Below are 25,796 nucleotides of genomic sequence, written 5' to 3' on the forward strand. Positions count from 1 at the left end.
GATTATGTAAAAAGCTGATACTTGCTATGAAACAAAGTAAAATTATATTCAGATTCAATATTTATATAAAACCCGTACTAGAAAAGTCGTCAAATTAATAGTCATAATTACATAATTAAGGGGTCGTCGATTATGACCCTTCGATAATCAAAGCAACTAAATAATATATTTTTTAATATCAAAAAGTTAAATTTTTACCAAAAAAATGACGTGTCTTATTTAGCCACAAAAGTCTAAATTTACTTGTAAAAATCAAAATAATTTATTTGGCCGTACAGAACAAAATATTTCACAAAGTAAATGATACATCATAAAAATATTTTTTCCCGTAATTATTGCGTTTTTTTTAGCCTAGCTGTGTCCTTCTAGAACTAACGTCCCAGGCGATAGTAATATCAAATCAAAGTAAGGAAATGCAGTACGTCAATAGCCCTACTAATCTTCGTAATCAGTTTAGAAACAGTTTTAAATTACATTATACATATAATTGAAGGGTAGATAATGACCACTTGTTTGAAGCAACAGTCGGGTTAAGCGATAAGGCAAAAGATAAAATTTGTTCGGTTGCGTATGATCTGTGACCCTCGATGAGACTCTGAACTTATTTGTTGAGTGAAACGAATTTCTACTCATTCGGTCACCATCCGTCCGACGGTAAACTAACAGTGCATCGAACCTTCGACAGGGACTATTGCAATCGGTATCATTATTATGCTAAGCCGATTAGTGATATTGTGATATTTTAAGTGAAACATCCTGAAAGGGAAACTCGATAAAATGCGACATTCCGCGTTATTAATGTGCTTATTTTACCTGTTAAGGTTTGGCGATGGACGTAAGTATGCCAAAAACTTATATTTTTTCATTTGAAAAATTCAAATCAATGCGAAACTCACTAGGGAGCAAAAGGGAAACTAAAGTTTCACACGAGAACTTTGCTTGCATTATTACAAGGATGTTTAATTGATCGTTATCGAAAATGACGATTTAATCGCGCGCAACTTATGTATAATTTATAAAATAATATTTATTTATATAAACTAGCTGATTTGAACAGATTTCCGTGAATTGTGATGATTGTGATAATATTTGGCCTTACAATCAAAAGGTCAAAAGCTAAATACTGATAGAAATATTATAAATATACTTATGTTATTTGTACAGAGTCGCGACGATTAGTTGTATGAATTGGATATATTTACATGGCTTTAATTAGATGGGGGTGATATGTTACATTTTTAAAAAGTATATAAAAAGCTAAAATACAAGTTTATTATTATTTTTGCAATAATTATGCTTTTTTAAATTCAGATAATAATAGATAAAAAATACTTTTTGTAAATACTTATTTTAATGTGGCAATACTGTATTTGTTCTCTCATTTTTGAGCTAGTTATATATTGTATATATATTCATATTTTTTTAATAATTATTATTTTTCTATAAAACAATACTTTTTTTGAGTTCGTGAAATATCATATTATCTTATAATAAAAGGATTATTATTTATAATTAAAAAAAAATAATTATTGTAGAACAATTAAAAATAACTTTTTTATATTGGCAACATTCTTTATGCGCGGTACTTTCTTAGTTCATCGTACTCTTGGATGAGAGAAATGATAGTCGTTTGATAATAATACATGTATATTTTTTATATTGCTAGCTCACGATAATAATATTATAATAAACATAAGTTGCATAGAAAAACACGTATTTTAAAATAAATATTTATAATGCAATGTCATTTATGAGTAGTTATTTCAGATACATTCTGTATTATATTATATCCCTATCTATATTCAATTAACCATTAATTTTATTAAATTAATGTTTTCACTAATGTATGAATATCACATGTCAATGTAACTTCTAACTAAGTGTTCATTAAATTATATCAACAACATCCGTCTATTGATCAATTTCATTGCTATAAGACTAGTCTGCGAATATTTCACAATACATTCGTTAATAATTCAATAGGTATTTATTTTTTTTACTATAGATGCATTATTAGATCCTTACATTTGTGGGCAACCAGATTGTGTTCGTGAGTATACGTTTTAAGTCTTAAATTTCTTTTTGAATTATATGATTATAATAAAATATTTGTTTTTATAGCTACTGATAAATTAAAATATAGTACCGATATAGTATATGAGTACCAATACGATGTTAATATTAATACTGTATTTGCTGGTGCGAGTGAAAATAGTTCGACTCTCAAGATTTCATCAAGAGTATCCTTGGAATTTATAACACCGTGTGAAGGAAATTTAAAACTATCCAACGTCACGGCAGTTGACCAAGATGAAAGTTACATGCAAGAGAGAGAACAAAGCTTTTCCAACGAGTTAACGTCTTATCAACTGAGGTATTATCCAAGTTTATATAAATATGACGGCAGTAATGAGTGATTATTTCGTATTAATGTTTGTTTTATATAGATTTGCATTTCACAATGGCGTGATAACTGAAATATGTCCACACACGGACGAAAAAGAATGGGTTATCAACTTTAAAAGAGGAATATTATCATTGTTTCAAAACTCAATGACACGTTTCGATATGGATTTCTCAGGAAACGAGGTAAAGCATACAACATATTAATATAATCCATGTGAAATAGTTTACATTATAGAAAAACTATACTTGTTCTTTCTAAAATAGTAAAATAGTAATAATATTGTTATATTTTTTACCTAAGAGTTGCTTATTGTGTTATATATAAAAATAATGAATAACCTCTACTAGTTCATAAACAATTTATTATTTATTATACATTTTTATTACTTTTTTCAAATCATTGACAATACATCATTTTAATTTACATATATTTACTATTTTTTTAATATTTCAACAAAATCTTAGCAAGACATTCATGGCACGTGTTTCACAAGATACAACATGCAAGGTCAAGAAAATACAAGTTTAATCATCAAGAAGTCAAAGGATCTGATGCATTGCATGGACAGATTTCAATATTTATCAATTTTGCAAACCGTCAGATATAATTTTCAAAGTGTAAGTGTATACTTAGTATTTAATAAAAATATTGATTAATTAATAAATGTTTTTAATAACTACAGAAATTTCAAACATGGCCTGTTTTGCAATCTGAAAATGATTGTCGAATTAAAATCGATCATAATATATACACATCTGTTTCGTGTGAAGAAAAACATCTATTCGATCCATTTTCCGGTAAAGATGCAGGAGCAATGACTAATTTAACTCAAGCTATTAGATTATTGAAGGAAACTAACAAGCTAACCAGAGATTTTATAGATGACACTAACGCAGGTGAATTATTTAAGACGTTTATATGGTTTATCAAAAAATGCAGTGATACTAATTTATATTAAATTTATAGAAATTGGAAAGATTGTGTTAAGATATAAACTATTACATAATCACATACCATCATCAACGATACCTTCAAAAGACGTAAAATTAGCACGAGAGATATTGAAAGAAATTTGCAGGTATGATTCATTGCGTCTATAAATATAATACAATATTAATCATGTACACCTTTTATTAGAGTTGAGCAATCTCGTATGAGTGAAACCGATGCATCTGAAAGAACTGGTGATGAGGAGCAAGCAGCTGGTGGAATAACAGTAGGACTTTGGGGTAATTTAGTCCGAGCTTGTAGGGGTCTACCGCATGCTACTTTAAACCATTTATTCACTAGAGCCAATGGCATTTGTCCTCAAGGAAGGTACTACATATCAATCGTTGATAAAGTAAAATTTTTATTCAATAATGTTTTTTTATAATATATTTTTAGAAAATACGTTCTTGATGCCTTGCCTTACATAGCAAGCGTCGGTTCAGTTCAGTTGATCAAAAATTTGACAATCCAGCAAGCAATCAATGAAGAAACTCAACAAGAATGGTTGAACTCCATGGCAATGATACCAAGGTATTCATAGATAAGTTTACATATACATATATTATCTGGCAATTTTTAACTTTGTCAGAACCACTTTCCTCCCATCGCCTCTAAGCGGATCAAAAGCCCTGAGGTAGATGTTAAAAACACTGAAAAGGTAGATCTTAGACCATTGCAAATTGTTTGAGCAAAAAACATATGTACTTAGAAGTCCACATCGTTTTGATTTTACTGCAGATTGAAGATAAGTCTTGAGGAAATTTTTAATGTCACACTTTTAAGTGTTACTTCTGGGTATAAATAATTTCAAAATTACCTGTAAGCTATTCCAGACGAGCGTAATCCTTGCTACAGATGGTTGTGTGTGGAATTTCTTTTGGTCTTCAATAATGGTAGTGAGCCATAAGTTTCATCACCAATAATAATTCCTACTAGGAAATAATTATCTTCTCCTTCAGAGTGCTGCAAAATCAGCTGGTGTGATGTACTGATTAATGACACATCTCCAGAAAGAAGGCTATTTCGTTCACGTTTTGGAACTTTCTAGTCCATTCATACATTTGCTTTAGTGACAGACATGCATTACCATACTTCATTACCTATAACATGAATGACCAAGCGTTAATACTCTTTTTTGCAGCTACTGCTGTCTTCGAGTTTGTTGTTATGGAACATTCTAGCTCACTCATACATTTGCTGGAGTCATACACATGAATCACTATACTAACTTTTTTTTCTGTAAAACCTGGCGATGCACGTGTTTATTATTTTATTTACAAAATCTGTATAAAAAATATTTTTAAAACATAACAATTTGAAACGTGGCAACACATTTTGTGCAATAAAGAATATATGTCTATCACATAGTCTCTAAATCGTATCGAACATTGAGTCGTCTTGGTCGATTCAGCGTAGTTCAGCTCGGTGCGAGCTTGACTGAATGCTCATTATTCTAATGTAGTTCTGGATGAAGTGGTGGAAGTATTAGAAGTTATTCAGCATAGCAGTGTTCTGGTTTATAATGCTTTGAAAATTGAGGGAAAGTCCAATGCCCCTTCCAGTTCTTGATCCTATGGCCAATATCAATGATTGCGGTGGAACCAGACTCTTTCTTATCATCTAAAACGTAACGTGAATGAAAGGCGTAACGTAGATTAGAAATCGGTACAATTGGCAACGTCGCCATTGAACACATAGAGTAGTAGGATGCCGTACTAGTTAATCAAACTCTGATCTGAATTCAAAGCAATTATTTAACTGCTTCGTTTTGTAACCCTTTTTGTAATACTTATTATTTATTTTTAGACCTGAGAGTGAAATGATTGAAACCATTGGAGATTTATTGAAATGGTCACCAACAAATAAAGTAATATTATTAACTGCTTCTACGATGGTCCACTCATATTGTAGAAACAGTAAAAGTTCTCGTAAGTTTTTACCAATCAATAATTATATGAAATTGATATGTAATAACATTTTTTATTATTTACAGTGAACGAGTGTTGTCAAGAGAAACAGAATAAAGAAATCATTGACATTTTAGAAATCAATGTATTGAATACATTAAATGAAAAGAATAGATTGAAGATGTTAAATGGAGAGAGTCTTTCAAGGAGCGACAGAGAAAAGGTATTTTATAATTATCTAGCATAGTAACTATTAAATATTATTTATGACTTCTTTGCTGATGTGAATCCTTAATTAATAGGTAATTGTGAGTATCAAAGCTCTTGGCAACATGGGAGGATTTACAAATGACTTCAGAGACTTCCTAATGGAAATAATTGAAGATGAAAAAATGTCGTTGCCAATCAGGATTCATACAGTAGATGCATTTAGAAGAACACCCTGCGTTGAAATGAGGTATTAATATTGTGTATATTATTTTTTACATTCTTTAAATATATTTTTATAAAATTTCAGAAGTTACTTCTTAGAACTATTTAGAAAACCTCAACTGGATGTCGAAATACGTATCGCTTCTTATCTTCAAGTGATGAGATGTCCGCAATATAAAACTATACATGAAATTTTGAACATCTTACGAGACGAGAAGATCAATCAAGGTAGTAAATTTTGCTTTGGATTATGCAAAATCATACTCTTGACTTATAAATATAAATAATTTAGTTGCATCGTTCGTATGGAGTCATTTGGAAAACTTGGAGAAATCGTCGATACCGTCTCGGGTAGAACAACAAGGTTTATTGTCTAGTAGTAACATTCCTAAACCTAATATGAGACCAGACATTAGGAAATTCTCTAGAAATTATGAACATGGAATATTTTTTGATCAATATAATGCAGGTATGTAGAATTTATATATTTTAATACAATGTTGATGAATTATATTAATATAATTTGACTCTAGGTGGTAATTATGATGCAAATGTAATAATGTCTCCGGATTCATTCATTCCTCGCTCAGTATCTCTCAATATGACTTTGGATATGTTCGGAGAGTCTATTAACATACTTGAGGTAAAATTAATTTATTAAAACAAACTGACATAAGTTTTCGTTTTCATTTGCCTTGATTTGGTTGTGTGTACTCGTGATAAGATTTGATAAACCAATATCTAAATACATAAATATTTTGTAACCTGTCCCACAACCTGATTATTGTTAAACAGAATATGCAATATTTTATTTATTTTCTATATTATTCTATTTTTTATAGTTTAAAATGAGGGGAGAAGGTTTTGAGAAGTACATTGAGAAATTGTTCGGTCCCAATGGTCCACTGAGTCGTACTAACATTGACGAAAAGCTTAACAAACTACGATTTTACCGCTCCACAAATAAAGTCGATGAAATCATGGACAAAGTAGACGATTTAAATTTTAAAAACGAAGCTCTGAATCATAGATCTCCGATGATGGACGTCGGCGTAAAAGTATTCGGTAATGAGATATCTTATTGGAGCGCGGAAGGAGATGATGAAATAATGAGCGCAATGGAGCAATTGAATCCTTTATACCATATTAGAAATATTTTCTCCGGAAAGGTATTTTTTTAGTGTAGATAGTTATTTATAATTTTTTATATTTATACACATATTTTTTACATAGAATGTTACGTACAAGAGAGCCTCTATGTTTTTGGATACTACATACTCTATACCGACCGGTTGTGGCTTACCAATGACCATGAATATGATGGGAACGAGTATTGCTAACTTGAAAATGTCTGGTGCTTTGACCGGAATGGATAATATAATGAAAAAAATAAAAATCAGTGGAAAAATCAATCCTAGGTAAATTGATCAATATGCTATATTTAATGCAAGAATAGCTGTCATCTGCATATAGTATGCTATTTATTTAATTCAAATCTTCAACCTTCAATCATTTTATTGTATTATAGTTATAGTATGGCGGTCAATATTGCTGCCACAATGAGTGTAAATGCTGGAAGTTATGTTGGAACAGGTATTCGTATTAACTTCCGAGTTCAAACAACAACAGCAGTAGCGGCAACTTTCAATATTGATTCTGGAAAGCTAGCTTCTTTACAAATATCACTACCATATTCTAAGCAAGAAATATTTGAGGCTAAGTGAGTATCTTCTATTCTCAAAATATATCTAAGTAGATCGAAAGTATTAAATTGATTCATGTACAGATCTGATTTGATTGTACTTCACGGCAACAAAGAGATTAAACAAACAGGAACAAATAAAAATAAAATTGAAGCTTCAACTTGTAGTTGGTCTGCTTTAGACAAAATGATCGGTATTAAAGTGTGTGCCACTTATGAGGTAATTAATATTAATTTAATTCACATTATATAAAAAAAATATATTATCATAATAAAATTTATGTTTTAGTTTCCAAATATAACAGATATTAAAAACTCACCATATTTTATATTCGCTGGACCTGTATCGTATCTTTTATCATTGGAAAAAGCTGACCCTACTGCCAAAGTATACTCTTTTCTATACACATGGGTATCAGACAATTCTACCAAAGCTCTCACATTCTCTTTTGATACACCTGGTTCTAAAGTATGTATTGAAAATTAAATATATATTAATAGTGTAACCATAAATAATAATGGGTATTATTTCAGGAGAAGAGAATGTTTAATACGAGTTTAAATTATTCTGGTGGCGAAGGCAAAGCGATTATGATGTTTCAATCGGCAGAAAACTTCTTGAAAGCTCATGCTACTTACAAGAATCGACCAGAAAATAAATATTTAGAATGCGTTTTAGATATAGACGGCCAGAAGCATTTTGATGCTGTAATGTCTTTAACGAAGACAGAGCAAAAGAATGGCTATGTACTCGTTCCACGATTGCATATTGCCGTGAATAATGAAAAGATCACTGAACTTGCAGGTAATTGATAATGTTTATGTAGTAAAAAATATGAAACTTGTATACTCATTAAAATAGGCAAAAAACTCCAATTTTCTATAGTGCTCTGATTCACTGATATTACTAATGTACTTGTGCTTTTCCTTGGTTTCAAAAAAATTGTAAGGGCTTAAAGATTGCTGACTTTTATATACCTAGTTAAAAAAAGGTGCATCATAGGGATGCATCCTCTTACTAATGTTATTCAAATCTATGGAGAGTTAATCATTAGGATTACCGATTATTATAGTGTTGATAGCAAAAAAAATAATGAATTTAGTATTTTCTGAATTGGTGGCCGATTGATGTAACTTTTGAAGCTTATTGATACATATTTTATTTTATTTTATTATCATTTATTATATTCTAGATATAGCAATAAAATAATGTTAATAATGTAATATTATTATTATTATCTTCTAGATATAGCAATAAAATAATGTTGAATGCAAGTAAGAAATTAAAAATAATATTTCGTTTTATTGATTGTTTATATTTTTCAATAGTTATTTTTTAAGTCAATAAATAAATTATTAAAAAGAAAAAGAGAGAGATAAAGTTAATATAGTTAGATACTCTCGATACTAAAAAAGAGGATAATTCCAAAAGGGACAAGGAATATGATTGAGAAGTTTTAATTTTACTCTAATTTTATAGGAACTCTATTTATGACTCAAAAGAAAGGCGTATCACAATGTGACGTTCAACTAGAATTCCAAACAAAACGATTGGCCAGTCGATTAATTGGTTATGTGACTTGGAATGGACCAAGCAAAGTAATTTAATCAACTATGTGTATATATTATATCATATTAAACATATTCAAAAATATTTTTTAAAATAGGGTACAAAACTTAGACTTGACTATCAGTTCCTCAATGAAACAAAGGAAACTATCAGAATGGATGCTTTACTCAGCAATAGAGATTTGGGACAAAGAAAAGACTTCTTCGCCGAACTTGGCTTAGAGTTTACATCATATCCTAAACTAGATTTTTATACAAACATTAAATATATGGTACTGTATCTCTTTATATATTATTTTTTTACTGGATATTGTGTTGATTAATGTCATCATTAAATACAGGGCAATCAAAATCATATGGAGTTAAATTATAATTTGAGCTCCTCTAGAAAAACAGAAGGAAACGGTACATTGAACTACGCATTTTCTAAACATAGAACGATCAATGGATATAAAATATATCATCATTTAAAGATTTATAGACCGTTTTTAATCATTGACTATAATTATGAAGAGGTATGTTTATCTATATTGTGTATTTTATGTGTCTTTATTAATAAAAACAATTTATTAGGATGGTGCTAATACTGAGTTCTCTACAGTCGTTACTTACGATAAAGTTAAGCACTTAGGAGGATTAGCTGGTATTTGGGGAAAGTTCTACATGCCTTTGAGTACAAAGTTTTATCTCAACGCTGAGTTGAATGCCACTTTACCTTCATTCACTCCATTGGTTTTAAAACTGCACGCTATAGAGAAAGCTAAGAATGAATTTGATGTAAGTAATCATAGTTTGGCTTATCGGTAACGTAGTTGTTTATTAATCAATATTTTTTAGATATCGGCTCAAGGAGTTTGGTTCACAGGAATAGATGCTAGTTTAGCTGCTTTATATCAAGACATGAGTACACCACACATAGCATCTCATAGATTAAAAGCTATTGTATCTAGTAGCAAATTTGAAGAGATTTCATTTGAAACTATATACACTCAAGAGAATAAGCAATTGAATATAAATATGAAGGTATGGTTTAATTTTTAACTCCCAAAAAATACTAATTGCTAAAAAATGGCTGTAGTAAAACTTATTATAACTTAAATATTTTAGGCTGAACAAGATGGAAATCATTACGGATTGTTTGGAAGATATGTTGTATTCTCTGAATATAACTTCTCATGCTATGGACAAATTGACATGAAAGATAAATCTTACAGTGTGAACGTTCTTGCAAATTTATTAAAGGATATAAATATTATTGCTGACATACATTTTGATAAGTAAGCTTCGTTTCTAATCGTAGTGTTATTAAAAAAATATTTTTTTGTAATAAAACAAATAATTAAATTACAGCGTCAGAGACATTCATATAGTGTACTCCAAGATTGATAAACCTCACATTAAAAAACTTGTCGCTGATGTTAATTGGGATGCTAATCGAGATCCTAGTCGAAAATTGACCTTCCAATTAGAACTTCTTAATAAAGGTCCTGTAAATTACGGTGGATCGTTCGTTTTTCTTTATCCGGGAAGATACATCAACGGAGAGTTTGATATACTTATTAAAGGTAATAAATTACACCATTCATATATCGTCTATATGAATCAAAATAATAATTTTATCTTATTTATTTATAGATTGGTTATGTATGTGGTTAATTAAATTTGGATGGTCGCCAGAAGATAAGATTCTTTTGCGTATTAAGGCTTATTCAGATGTCAATGATAAGACAACTTATGGCTTTTCATCAGAGTTAGACACGCCTTTTAAGGGATGGAAAGATACGAGTCTTAATATAATGTAATATAATAAGTTATATCAGGCTATGAAAAGTGGATTTAATATTTTTTATAAATTTTAAGATGGACTTTTTATGATAACTTACAATCTATCAATGGAAATATCACATGGCAGAGGGAGAAGATAAAGTTTGACTTTTTCACTGATTATTTGTTCAGGACCAATGAGGTAAATTACACGTTTGTTTATGCTTTATACAAAGACGTGTGACAACCCATGGCCCTTTGTGGACATTATGTCTTGGTATATTCTTAGACAATGCTTAAAAAATGCAGTAACTTTACATGTTTATGAATTCTTTATTTATACAATTGATACAATTCATTGGCCTATTTATTACAGCGTCAAACAACCTGTTTTCATTGTAAACGTTTATTTAGAAATATTTAACTTTTATTAAATGTTAAATAGTTTAGAACATTTTTGCCATAATTAATATTTTTGGTTCACATTTAAAAGTGCTGTAAACATGTTTTTGACTTGCTCGTTTTCTAATAATGTGAATGTGTTAATTTTAGAGAGCCTATAAAACTTTGTAGATTTTATAACATGTTAACATATTATTTCCTTGATATTTTCATTTCATAACATCTAAACAAGATCAAAACAGAAATACAGTTAGCTTAAATAATCCTACATCTCGTCTACAGTACTTTTCAGACTAACTCAGCATTGCTAGCAATTACATATATCCATACCATGTCTCTTTACGCCACTCTACTACCAACAGCTTGTTATAAATTAAACTCACACAAAACTTAAACTTCACAAACAAAATTTTATAGGTATATGGAGAAATCAGAGCGAACATAAACTCAACTCTACCCGTACTTCCAACCGTTGCTTCAATTGCTCGTCATCATCACATTTGGAAAAAGACGTCTAATACCTTAATCATGTTTGAGCATATTAAAAATAAATCTTTGATTGTTGTGATGTTGAATTCTTCCTGGAACTTTAACAACACTCCATCACTTTACGATATTTCTGGACGAGTGGCTTTAAAATCTCCCGTTCAGGTAAGCAAATCATAAAATCCATGCAATATAAGAGATTCTAACATTTTAATAATTACAGGGATATACGTCTGGTTTGCTAGTCACTAAATTCACCATGAGCGACAAACGCGAGCTTAAGAGCTTAACAAACGTGAATTTGGAAGAAAAAGTGTACATCATAGCTGTAAACGGTACGTTTTAATATTCAACCCGCTTATTTATTGCCTTAAACTGATTTTAAAAATATATTTCAGGTCAATTACATCGAATCACGAATAACATGTTGAAATTTAACGTCACCGGATTAAAACCTTCTAACGTTATCATGGAAGGGAAATTTGGATTTAGCGATGCTGATAGATACTTGGTAGCTTTGATCAAAACACCAAATATAACTACTGGTGTAGAGTTCTTGTTGAACTTAGATTCAACACAAGATTTTCATGTATACAGCCACATAGCTTTGCCGTTGGATTTTTTGCATAATTTTATGTTGAGAGCTAAACGAAATTCTGAAGAGGTAAGTTAGAATGTATGTACATACATAAATAGTTAATTTAATGATATTAATATATTTATTTTATTTTAAGGTTGACTTTCTACTCGGATTTAAGAATATGAAGTTCGGTTTTACTGGAATATGGCATTATTATTCGTTTTATGATTTTCAATATGTTTACAAGTTGTACACACCTTTGAAAGGATTTGAAGAAAATGGATTAGTTTTAAAGAACATTTATAACAAAGGATTAGACTCGGAAGCTTCCATCAGGTTATCAGAACATAAAGTATAATTACAAATTATCCTATAATAAATTGAAGTATGATTTTTTTCGCTTAATAAATATTTTATATTTTAGCTTGGAATTGCACTTTTGATAATAGAAGAAGGTAAAGGAATACTGCAAATAATAGAAGAACAATATTATGGGAAAACAAAAATTCCTATGGACAAGCTGTTTGAAGATTTCTCTACAGATTTGTATATGGTTATAGATACAATTTACGATAAAGACATAAAATTCAATGCACACGTTAATAAGGTAGTATTAATCAAATAATGCATGTTAATTCATTAGTTTTTTTAATAACAAATATTTATATGTTACAGATTGACGGTAAAGATGAAGTGGAAATAATTACTTTGAACTGTGATTTAATATTTAAAAACATGACAACTTTCTCACTACAAGATGAACTAATTATACAAGTGAGTAATAAACAATTATATGAAGACAGTTTACTTTTATTTACAATATTTTAGGCCTTATACCGATTCACACACTTTGTATTAGTTAGTGGCTATCATATCATTATTGCTTAGTAGTAGATAGGAACAAATTGTTTGTCTCTATTCACTACTAAGTTTTATAAATTGTTTGTACCTATTGTATATATAATACTAGTGTCGTACCGTTACACCTGTCCTTATCAACTGGTTAACATATGAGCAGATCAGTAGATATACAGATCATGCAATACTGTTAGCTTTACTTTTGATTATGCAACCCTGAATGTCAGTCCTGATTGACCGATAGATAGGGACAGTCTGTCTGTCTTATTTTGTCTTTGTATTATTTTAAAATGGCTGCTGTGCCTGTTAAAATGACGCCCTAACAATAAATATATATATTTATATAAAAAAAATGTTTTTACATTTTTAAATCGTTGTTACCATTCGTTATTAATATATAGCTAATTTTGATAGAATATTGATTTATACTTTATATTATTATAGGACGTGATGACACTCAATAACGAACTTCATGCAAAGACTTCATTTAAAGAATACGCTGAGATCAGATTGGCTTTCACTACGGATATTATACTTCAAGAAAGATATAACATAACATCTAAACTGAACATCAAAGGTTCAGAAGGATGGAAAAATGTAAATATATTTAAACTTACAATATTTGATTATTAATAATTATAATCATACTAAACTTTATTTTATCAATAGAATTCTGCTAATGTTCTTTACGAATGTGAAGCAGAAGAAAGCGATGATTCCACATACTTAGGTGTTTTGCAAATGGAAACACAATTTCCAGCACTGCGATTTTTGAACAGTAAATTTGAAGTTATAACCGAGCAATCTGTAATGAAATTATACACTCATATTATAATGCCGTCTTGTGATATCAAAGCGTCCGGACAAGTTGAGGTTGTTCATAAAAATATTTATTAGCACTAATTATATGAAATCACTTGTTATATTATTTTACATTTTAGGTAGACGACACATACATGGATACATCAGGCATATTGAATATGACTTCGCCGTATCTGAATCCATACTTTGTCAACATACAATTCAAGAAGTTCTTTAGTGACGTTGAGAACACAATCAAAGGCGGCCTTCAAATCCAAAATGGAAATCAAAACAATTATGTAAGAGTGATCTTATTAGGATTATATTATATCTTACAAACGATACTTATTTTTAATTTAACTTAAAAGATTAGCACGGAGTTGACGTGGCATCCAAATTCTACAAACAATCTAAAAGCGAAAATGAAGTGCTCTTTCATTCCAATTGTGCCACCATCCGATTTCGTAGTATCCTTTAACAGAGAACCATCTTTGATGTTCAAGGTCTTAAAAGTAGATGCAAGAATTGGTTCCAAGGATATGATATATACTCTTTTGGCAGAACAACGCAAAAGTAACACAAATATTGCTATTACTTCACCTCATAAAGGTTTCAGGTGAGTTTTCATTGCTTTTTATTTTATTTGCATTTGATTCTACTTTATTATTACTTCCAAATGTATTTTATTATCATTCAGTGGAGGGAATTAAGATCCGACTCATATATTTATAAATTACATACCTCAATAAATAAACATAAAAATGTATTTTCATACAGGAGAGTCAATTTTACTAGTTCTATTAAAGATAATATACTTACTGGTTCATATCAAGGCGATACAGTGAGCTATCGTATAAATGGAAAGATAACTGGAGAAAATCCAATGGAGATTGTTGCAATTCTTCAGCCGACTATAAATACAGAAACGTACACAGTAACTATTCGTACGATGGTCGATAAAGAGAACGGATATCAAGTAACTGCTTCAATGATAGGCAGAGCTCAATTTACGCTGAGTGCCAAGTTATCCAATAAAGAAAATTATAAAGAGTTCTATGCAGTTGTACGTAATTATTTATCATGATATTTAATTTTAACTATTAATGTTATTAAAATTAATAAATAATTATTTTTGCAGCTTGATTCCTCAAACGATTATTTTGAAGAACTATTCTTCAAGAGCAGGCTCGAAATAGACAAAGAGAAAAACGTATTGTTAAATCTTCAAGCTTCAACGCCATTCCAAAATCTGAAAACTCTAGATACAAGCTCAAAAATAATGTATGTTGTATAATAGTAATGAATAACTTCATTTTATTTATTATATTTTATTAATAATAAAATTTCAGGCTTACTTCTAAGAGTGGTGCATTCGAATGTAAATATAATTTGACTAACTTTATCGGCAATGGTGATTTTAAATGGAGTTTATTTACTGATAACCTATATTTGAAGGTAATTTAATTTAACTCATACTGTAATTTTACTTACTTTACTGATGATTTATTAATTACAGCTTTTCAATAATTACAACTCTGGTGGAGAATTTAAGCTAACGGATCTGAATGTGTTTTATATATATGTGAATCCTATCGATGTTGGATTTTATGCCAATTTAGATGATAAATGGAAGTAAGTTCAGGAATGATCCCAATATATATATATACTAAGATTAAGAATTAAAAATCAATCCTAATTTTATTTTCAGGATTGGAGGAAATACGTCTGTTTATGTATCAGATTTAAATCAAACTATGGTTCAATTAAACGTTTTATTTCCAAAACCAAATTTGGACGTACATACTTTCAAGCTGAATTTTGATACTAAAGATGATTTACCAGAAAAATCAATCGATGTTGGTTATACTACTGATGTCAGTAATTTAGTCTCTCGGATCATTGGAAATGTAAGTAAAGTATATTATTAATGATATTTTGTGAGGATCGATTAACAATGTGTATTTTTATATTTTAGATTAAAACTTCACCGGACAGTGTCTATTTAACGTTAAAAATGGAGAATGGAACGACAACTAAGTCTGACGTCATTGAAAATTTCTTACATATGCAAAAAATGGAGTTGGAAAAGAATCAAGTTCATTACTCACTTATGACTCCGTCGTATCAAAATGAAGCTACATTTAAGATGAATGCAATTTATGATTTTCCTACCAACGATTTAATAACGTTAAGGTAAATTACTGTATAGTATCTACGAGGACAATTTATTTTTTTTGATGAAAGACAAAACATTGGTGAATTTAATTGAAATTTTAAAATTTTAACTTAAAAAACGATCTTCTTTTGAGTAAAAATCTATTGAAGAATTTATTAGGTTTGAAAAAAAAAATATTTGAAAGTAAATAAATTAAGTATATAAGATTAAAAAGCAGTTCAATTTTTAAATCAAATTTTGTTAGTTACTCAGTAGTACTGCTTAAAAATAGATATCCTTCCACATTTCATTAGTACCATACATTTTTTTCTGATAAAATACTTGCATGTGAATTATTTTGAATGTCATCCATACCATAATTTGCTCAGTTTCACTTAAGGACCCCGAAAATATATTCACCACCCACACTTACATAATCTCTCAACATCTCAAATACGTAATTTGAATATATTTTAATTTTAGAAGGGTCTGTATGTGCATTGTCATAATGAAGAAACTCGTTTCTTTCCTTTCTGAATTTATCTTTAACTAATGTCGTACCTAGTATTGCATGCAATTTAACATGTAAATATTAAGAGAGTCATACTTACATTTACGTACATTGATTGAAAAGATGATTTAATGTAAAGCGGTTTAAATCTTATCTCTTTTTATAACAAACTTGAAAAAATATATTTGTACAAATATTTATTATTCAATGTATGTCAAATTAGGAAATGTGAAAGAATTTAAATTTTTTTAACAAGGTTCTGAAGAGTAACTATACAAAATGGTAACCCAAAAATTGAAGCTATTGCTTTTATAACTGATTTGCTTGCTTTAGCCTCCACCTGAGCCTTGACTGAGCAACATCCACTCATCTGCAGCATAGCAGTCTACCAGTACAGTTTTAAATTCAGTGGTGTCTTATCAGTTATGCACCATTCTATTAACACAGATGGACATCTCCATAATTTTCGACATTTACCGATTACCCTAGACAGTTTTATATGATTGGTTTTGTTATAATTAATTTATAATCTAAATTCCAATTCAGCTTACTCGAAAGAATAAAGCGTGTTTATAACCACGATCTCACATGTATATAAAACGTTATGCTATTTTAGTGGTACAATGCATTCGCCCGAATCGTTGCAAATATTTGACTTGGACTTAACATACGGAGGATGGGGTCATAGCATCGGACGCGTAAACACTTCGACTCCCTTCAACGATCTTAGGTGGTTGGCCGCCAATACTAACATTGCAAACGATGATACAATATCGCACAATTTTGCCGAATTCTTCTGGCCTAACAATACCGCAGTTTTCAATTTGACTCATATTTACCAAACGAAAAATGATATCAAGATACAATCGGGGATTGTTGTCGCGGAGATTCCGTTGAGCACCCGACACGTCATTACCGGAAATTATAGTTATGAAGCTGCTGAGGACTGGAGTAAGGGAAATACGCTGATGTTTTACAATCAGAAGCAATTTGTACAAGGAAAATTCAAAAGTGATTCCAAACGAATTGATACCAATATTCTTGACACTGTCGACATTGATATTGATAATCAATTGCTGCCATTGGGTATTCATTACATTCATCAATATGATAAAAGTGGAATACGTGTGAGTGTACTATATAATTATGTGCAATAACTATTATTTTTGATAATCAAACATGTTTTTATATTAGGATGTAAAACAAGCGTCAGTATATCAATTGAAAAACGACACCACAGTTTTCAATTTAACTGGCAAATTTGATATTGAGACATGGAAAATGGGGAAGCAAATCAAACTTATGGTAATACAAGGAAATAGAACTATAAGGTAATTTAATAAAATAACTCATGTATAACTTAATCGCTTATACTTTAAATAAAATACAATTTTAGGTTCCAAAACAATTATGAATCGTTAGAAAGGGAGTTATATCAAGGTTCTAAACTCGAATGGGCGCCTAAAGTATGGCTTAAATATAATATTCAAATACAGAATAAGACAACAGTACGTCTCATATTATATTTATACTAAATTTTATTTGAAATAAACATACATTTTTGTATATAGGAAGATGAAGATTCAAGGCAGATGAACTTAAACGTTGAATATCCAAAACGCATGTTCAATTTCTTGGCCTTGTATCATTCGAATGAGACTCTTTTGGACGGTGAGGCAAAACTAGATTGGAATCTTTCTGGAGACAATAAAACGGTCAATCTAAAGGCAGAGTGGGTTAATCCAGAAATCGATTCTATCAATCAACACGACATTAAAGTCTCATTAGCTCATCCTTCATTTAGAAAGGTAATTTATATAAGCAATGCTTTAATTATTTGAGTTCATACGAATTTTAATTGCAGGATATAACATTCACCGGACAGTATCTCACCGATTCTGTATCTACCTCTAATGTTACAGCACTTTTAGAATACTCTGACTTTTTAAATGAAAGGTTGACATTCAATTCCGTTTTAGAGGACAATTCTAAAGGTTCAGCGAGGGAATATAAGTAAGAATAAATAATATAAAAGATTGATATATGTATATATATATGTATTATTTATTTAACTATAATTTATAATATTTTTAGATTGAAGGTTGAATGTCAACATCCGGCTTCAAGTTTAGATCTGAATCTCATAAGTGACGTTAACTTCAAATATAACTTGTATCAAATAAACAACTATTATTTATATCAAAAGTCAATATTCAATAAGACGTTAAGACAAGGACAATTAATATTAAATTTGAATGACCATACCGTTTTATTAGAAGTAACTATATTATCTTTTAACATTCTGTGCTATAAATATATATAATACATATTATAACTTTCGTAGAAAACACATGATTCTGATTGGTATCTAATTAATGGCAAGTGGTTATCGATATATCCGGATTATAAACTATTTTTAACTGTTAATAAGACATTAGGAAACGATACTGGTCTTTGTGTTATATCACTGAAAGACAAATCCATATTAGGACATTACAACAGTAGTAACGGTAATATAAAAATTGATTTATATTAGACATAAAATGATTTATAATAATAATATATAATTATAGATCTATCTTATCATCTCATCGGACAAATCAACGATGCTAGATCAGCTGAATTAAATGCTTGGAGAGACTTCGAAAATATTAAAACTATTGACATATCCTCTTACATTAGACTGAACCACTCCAAGCTTTTAATGAGTAAGATAGTTTGGCGACCTGAAATGTATCAGCAGATCAAAAATTCTGCTTCTTACATATTCAGAGATCTATATGGACAGATTAATGAAATGATGATTATAATTAAAAACACGCCAATGGAAGCGCATGAGTCTTTGAAGAACGTTTGGAACGACGCAAAACCGAGAGTTAATGAGTTATTGAATGATTGGAACAATTTACATGAAATCGTCGAAGATATGCAAGAGTTCCAGTTATTTTTGAATATGTCATATAACGCTAACGAGTTCTATGTTAAAAATATCATTGAATATTGCTATAATATAATTGATGAGCTATCACTGAGAGATCACATAGAAAGTCTTCCAGCCATTATAAACGAGGTGTGGCAAATGATGGGTAATACGAGAACGACTTTGAAGGAGAGTATTACTTGGCTCATTGAAACATTCAAGTCGTCTTATAATCATTTCATGGAACAGATAAGTCATATTTTGGAAGGGAATCTCATGGATCGAGTGGCTGATTTGATCGAAACTGCCATTTTAAAGTATGATTCTTTCGTGAAACATTTACATTTGGAATTTGTGAGTTATGTTGAATTGCTATGGAATAATATGTATAATGGAATGAGAGTTCTTTGGAAAACTCTGTTGAAGACTATCGAACCGACTTTTATTCATATGGTGCACTATTTTGAGTCGTACGTCTATCAATTCGGAACAGAAGCTTTAGATTTCTTCTATGCTAGAACTGAAGAATTGACTGAAACACCGTTTTTCAGTATATTATCGCAGTTTGCTCAAAATTTAGACAGGTATCTGAAGCTTTTAGTTATGTAATGAGGGGTGAATTTTTTTTTATAAAACAATTTATTTTAGATTCTGGAAAGACATTCACAACGAAGATGCCATTACAAATTTACAAAAATATTCCAATCTTCTTTACAACTTTGTAAAAACTAAAATTTTCATTCACATACCATTCCAAAAAGAGATGAACGAAATCGTGTCGGAAATAGTGAATGAACTGAACGAATTGCAAGAACTGCACTTGATCAAAATTATGAAACTCAAAGTATGTATCATTACATTGTAGTTTAAATTTAATTTGTGCGTTATTTAAATTATAAAAAATTACAGCTATATGAAGCTAAAGCTCAATTAGAATGGTGGTATAACTATTTCAATATAGGGGAGGCTGTAAGAAAAGTGTTTACTATTATGTATAAAAAGGCGATGGAGTTCCCTAAAACTGCCATACAAATAGAAGAATCGTAAGTATTATTAATTAAATATGAATATTTGCCATTTTTTCTTCGATTATATGTTACTTTTATAACAATTTCAGACACCGTGTTCCGAAAACTAACTTCATTTTTGAGCCACGTCAAGGATTGCTTCTTTTAGAACAAAAACTACCAATTCCATGGCACGCTTTCAACAGAACGCCAGATTTTAGTGAAATACCAGAATATAAAGTATTACACGACTTGGTTGATATGTGGTTCATCTCAAACACTTCACTTCTATCGTATTATTATGAGTTCAAGCTTTATACTGATATAAATAATTTAATTCCACCATTTGTCGGTAAGTTTACTTACATATAGATATATAAATAAGAAAAGCAAATCGCCCTAAAATGTGCCATTCAAGGTCTTTGCCTTAAAAACCTTCGCTTAGATCTAAATTCATCAGCAGCGTCATAGGGCTACCAACTTTGGAAGTATATGTAATCCACTTGGATTCAAAGATATAAAGGACTTAACTAGTAAACTTGTTACTTTTTATTTGTCTATTGACTTTTTAAGTGCTGTAACAGACATACTCTCTTAAATCAAAATTTATTTGCTTATAATTTACATCAAACATACTCCAAATTAAATTACTTTTTAATTGGTTATTTGTATCATAGATAATACATAATTTTACTATTATCCATATTGAATAAGTAACATACGAGGCATATTTAAAGAGTAAAGATACAAATAAACAATATATCTAAGGCTTTGATTTGGGAGTTGACCTATTGGGTTGTCATTATGGACTTAATTATGGTAATAATAAAATATCATAGAAGCTCTTTATAATCACACATCGCGTGCAGAATTTCCGATAAATCTTTCAGTAACCATTTCATAAAATATTTTATTGATAATGAACGTAAATTCTTGCTTAAAATGCATATTACTATTTTGCTTTTCTTTTAAATCATTCCCATAAACAGAAACAAATTTAAAAATAATTTTAACAGCAATTTTACCTTTGGCATAGTAACAAATAACTATATATAACGTTTCTTTAAAAAATAGTAACACAACTCTCACAAATCAACTTATAAAATAGAAATAAGGTCTAGATTAATTTCTAACAATTATTTTAGGACACGCAATGATGACAGGATATGGGTCAATCGTTACTTTTGACCATAAAATGTTCACGATTCGAGAGAGTGGCACATATTTACTTGTATCCGACTTTTTGACGAAGAATTTTACGATTTTGGTGTCTAGTAATAAACAGAACCAATACGATTTAATTCTGCTTACTGATAAAGACGTCATTAAGATCAATCTATTTGATCAGGTAGTTTTATTATAGATCTAGTTACTATATATAAATAAGTTATTTTAATGTTAATTAAAAATTCTAGTCGGTCACTGTTAAAAATGATGATCTACAAATCTTACCGTTAAAAACTGGCGATTGGACACTGCAACGAAACGACGAAGAGATTAAGATTGAAAATCCAAAGGGAGTGAAGATTAAATGCGATTACTTGTTCAAAACTTGTATATTCGAATTTGAAGGTGAGACTCTATGAAGCTATTAATTTATGATAGTTTCATAAACACAATTTTTTAATTCAAGGATCATATTTTTCAATTCTGGGAGGTCTTTTCGGGACAATGAACAATGAAGGATTTGACGATATGATGACACCCAGCAGAGAACTGACGACTACTTCTAACTTTATAAGAAGTTGGAAGATCTTTGATTCTGGGAATATAAAATATGATATATACAGAGGAAATGATACTGTGTGCGAGTCATACTTTCAAAATAATGTCTCGCCTCTTAAAGCATGTTTCTCAATGGTAGTTATCTATGTTTAACTTTTTACTTTATTGTATGGAACAGTTAATAATTATTTTTATATTTAACAGTTTGATCCATTGCAATTTTATATTGAATGCATAGATGGTATGGATCCTTGCATGTTAGCCAATGTTTATACGGAACTTTGCTTTAATAACCACATTCCTGTTCGGATTCCTGTAAAATGCATGGAGTAAGTATTATATTTTATTGTTATAAATAACAATTATTAATAATAATATTTTGTTTCATTAAATAGATGTGTCTCTCCTCTTAATACTATGTTAAAAGAAGGTACCGTGTTAGAGATAGAAAACTTTATGAATTCAACGGATATTGTGTTCATAGTTGAAGCACACGACTGTAATCAGAATATGAGGAAAGAGAAAAATATGGATTTTCTCATAAATACATTAGAGAACAAGTTAAATGCCAATGGATTTAATAAGAATAGGTATGACTTATTTTATTTATAATGTGTTTCAGAAAATATAAAGAAGCTATATGTGTAAAAATAAAATTTGTATTTATTTCCATATATGTAACATACAATGGTTTGTGTTTTAGATATTCCATCATCGCTTATGGAGGTCAAGGAATACATAAAAATGCTCATTCTATATATGTTAACAATAAATCATTTGTTAGTGCAAGTGAAATTAAAGAATTCTTCGATCATTTAAGAATTGGTAAGTTTATAATGTCACTAACTTGGATGTATGAATAATTCAGAGCAGAATCATTCATACATCTTTGAATCTAGAAAGTCTTTTAAGTTTGACCTAGATAATAGTTAGTAGGATCTTATACTTTAGACTGCATATAAATCAATCGTATCGAAGATTGGGTGACTGCTTTAAGTGGACCTGGTTGGACAGTCGAAGAAAAGCGGCTGCTTCTGTCTTCTAATAGTTGTCTCGGTCGATTTAACATAGCTCCGCTTGGTGCTCGACTAAACTCTTGTTTACTTCAAGTTGAAAGCGAAATGGTAGATCTAGATAAGAAGTAAATTCCTGACTGAAGTGTTCGAAGTAAGTGATTCAGTATGGCAGTGTTCTAGCTTATATACTCTTGAGAATTGAGGGAAAATCCAATGTCTCTTCTAATCATCGGTCCTCTGGGTGAAACCAGACTTTTTGTTATGGTTTTATACAGAACTTATAAGACTATAACTGCGTAACTATCCGAATATGCACCGATCCACATTTTTGTTCAAGTATAATATAAAAGTGTTTTAAAACTATCAATACCATATAGTTAACATCTGCTACACAATATTGTTTTTTTTGCGCAAACAAATAAAAATACTTTTCTTAAAAGTTTCAAGGAACACAAATCAATTAGTTTTATGACGTACTTTTAGCAAGTCTTTTGCGACTTTGTCGCAACGATAATGGGTGATTCCCGACAAAATTATTAGTTTGACTCTCTTACAGGTTTATTAACATTTTTATCAAATTCAAGGTACTTAATTGTAAATATTTTAAATGTATAGTCAACAACTTTTAATTGCAGATTCTAGCAATAACCCATCCTACGTCGCTGATACTTTTGACGCTTTGAGTAAAGCATCAAACTTAAACTTTAGAGCTGGAGTTTCTAAAACGTTTATACTTTTCCCTTGCACAAAATGCAACATCACTCACTATAGAGTAAGATATTATTAGTATAATATTATATTATGTGTATAAATCTATAATATATTGCATCAATAATATTAAATTACAGTTGGATTACGCTGTGATTCATCAAGTCTTGACAGATTCATCTGTGTCATTGCACATATTCATCAATGATGAATTTACTATGGTGAAAAAGAAAAATCTTAGAACTCTCTATGGTACATTTTTTTGATATACTGTAATTTTATTTAAATAATTTATATTTATTATCAATGAAATATTTTAGGCATTGATCGTAAATTTGCATACACCCAAAAAGATTTAAAGAAATTAACCGGCGATCCTAAGATTAGAAATTTGGTCAAAATTCCAAAACCTACTGTTGGTTTTTGTGCTTCTTTAGCTCTAGAAACAAACGGTAAGAAGTTTATAATATTTACATTATTCTGTTGAACTGAATATATTTATTTTAATTTAGGTACACTATTTGCTGTGAGTAAACTAAAGCCAAGCGAAGTAGGAGGCGGAAATAGGGCTGCAACTGTTTTCGCATCTCGTGCTGCTCTATCGTTCAGTGCTTGTCCGAAATCGAGATGTGAATGTCACGCAGCTCGTTTGCGATGCACCGTTTGTCCTAGATATTTATCTTCAAATGTATGAAATCTTTTTTTAGAATATAATATTAAATAATTGTTGAATATTTGATATGAATTTACAATCTTTTTAGGTCATTGATGAAATATCACTTTCAGTTTGGGAGAGCTCAGAAATTGAAGACTTCATAGATAATTTTTTGGATATACCGATACCTTTATATTAAATAATTTAACTTCTTTTAAAATTGTTTAATTTATTTATAATTATTTATGGTAGAAAAATAATTAATAAATTGCAATATGTAATAAAAGTAATGTAAATTTGTATATAATTAAATAGATTGGTACTTAAGTGAATTTAGATTTAGTGATTATATTATATAATATCATGAAATTATAATATTTTATTTAAATTAATGTTCTAATGGATTTCAATAACAAGTAAGTTAATGATATATTATGTATGTGAAATATTAGAAAAAAATACATATACATAAAAATTTTACTTTTTATTAATTTCAGCTACTTCAACGCATTTATGCTTTTCATCATATTTTTTTAGTTAAATAGAAAAACTGTCTTTTTATTTTATCTAGAACAACTTTTATGAATTTATGAAAAGTTTAAGACTATAAATATACAATTTGAGTTATATTAAGTTCATAGGCTCGGAATAAAGCAGAGCATCTAGAACATAGCACCATTTTGTAGAATCTAGAAGAAGTATATAACATATTTCCTTAGTCTATTAGCTATAATCCAATTTTTATGCCTTACTAAGATTTCATTGATTCACGTACGGATGTTCATAAAATAAAATAGGTTTTCCCTTCCGATACACCCCATACATTGGCAGTGCTAACATTCTGTATTAAGGACCTCGGCTTAAGTGGGCAAAATACTAAATTTTATTGTTTCAAATTGTTTTATAATAACACTGTACAATAGTTATAAACATATTTCATAATTATAATTATGATTTTTTCAAGAAACAAATATATTATCATATTAATTTAGAAAAAGAGCAGTAATTAGGTAAAAAAACAACGTTATATTGGTGCTAGGCAAAAAATATTGTTAAAGGCGGCTGTGTATAAATTTTGCTTATTTGTTTCTTATATTTAATGACTGATTATTAAAAGATTTTTTTGTTTGTGGTTATTGTGCAATATTGGGTGTCCTGTACAATTCATATATCCTTTGTTGCGCTAAGTTATATTTTTCGT

At 29.6% G+C, this 25,796-nt stretch overlaps 1 protein-coding gene across 1 annotated transcript; it reads left to right on the plus strand.

Moving 5' to 3' along the window:
- Positions 1–407: 407 nt before the first annotated feature.
- Positions 408–24,815, plus strand: LOC148233868 (uncharacterized). The gene is made up of 68 exons (XM_088188553.1): positions 408–835; positions 2,006–2,050; positions 2,122–2,374; positions 2,448–2,589; positions 2,872–3,024; positions 3,090–3,303; positions 3,374–3,485; positions 3,545–3,724; positions 3,794–3,928; positions 5,204–5,325; positions 5,391–5,527; positions 5,607–5,761; positions 5,822–5,964; positions 6,029–6,205; positions 6,270–6,379; positions 6,579–6,905; positions 6,970–7,154; positions 7,265–7,456; positions 7,523–7,658; positions 7,728–7,907; positions 7,973–8,243; positions 8,919–9,037; positions 9,106–9,279; positions 9,349–9,522; positions 9,581–9,784; positions 9,845–10,030; positions 10,115–10,284; positions 10,358–10,572; positions 10,643–10,805; positions 10,868–10,973; positions 11,591–11,824; positions 11,883–11,994; positions 12,058–12,323; positions 12,394–12,591; positions 12,664–12,846; positions 12,915–13,013; positions 13,542–13,694; positions 13,767–13,970; positions 14,039–14,197; positions 14,267–14,514; positions 14,676–14,961; positions 15,037–15,179; positions 15,248–15,353; positions 15,415–15,530; positions 15,607–15,805; positions 15,874–16,091; positions 17,181–17,691; positions 17,759–17,895; positions 17,961–18,072; positions 18,136–18,372; positions 18,429–18,577; positions 18,659–18,842; positions 18,909–19,074; positions 19,138–20,068; positions 20,133–20,328; positions 20,394–20,527; positions 20,602–20,843; positions 21,637–21,839; positions 21,907–22,063; positions 22,125–22,351; positions 22,421–22,545; positions 22,612–22,806; positions 22,920–23,041; positions 23,868–24,004; positions 24,081–24,192; positions 24,261–24,392; positions 24,453–24,628; positions 24,702–24,815. The coding sequence occupies exons 1-68, from the start codon at positions 778–780 to the stop codon at positions 24,792–24,794; spliced, it is 12,540 nt and encodes a 4,179-aa protein (XP_088044679.1). The 5' UTR covers positions 408–777; the 3' UTR covers positions 24,795–24,815.
- Positions 24,816–25,796: the final 981 nt, after the last annotated feature.

The sequence above is a fragment of the Plectrocnemia conspersa genome, unplaced genomic scaffold (assembly GCF_051122295.1).
Source record: "Plectrocnemia conspersa isolate PC_06_02 unplaced genomic scaffold, ASM5112229v1 ptg000007l, whole genome shotgun sequence".
NCBI lineage: Eukaryota > Metazoa > Arthropoda > Insecta > Trichoptera > Polycentropodidae > Plectrocnemia > Plectrocnemia conspersa.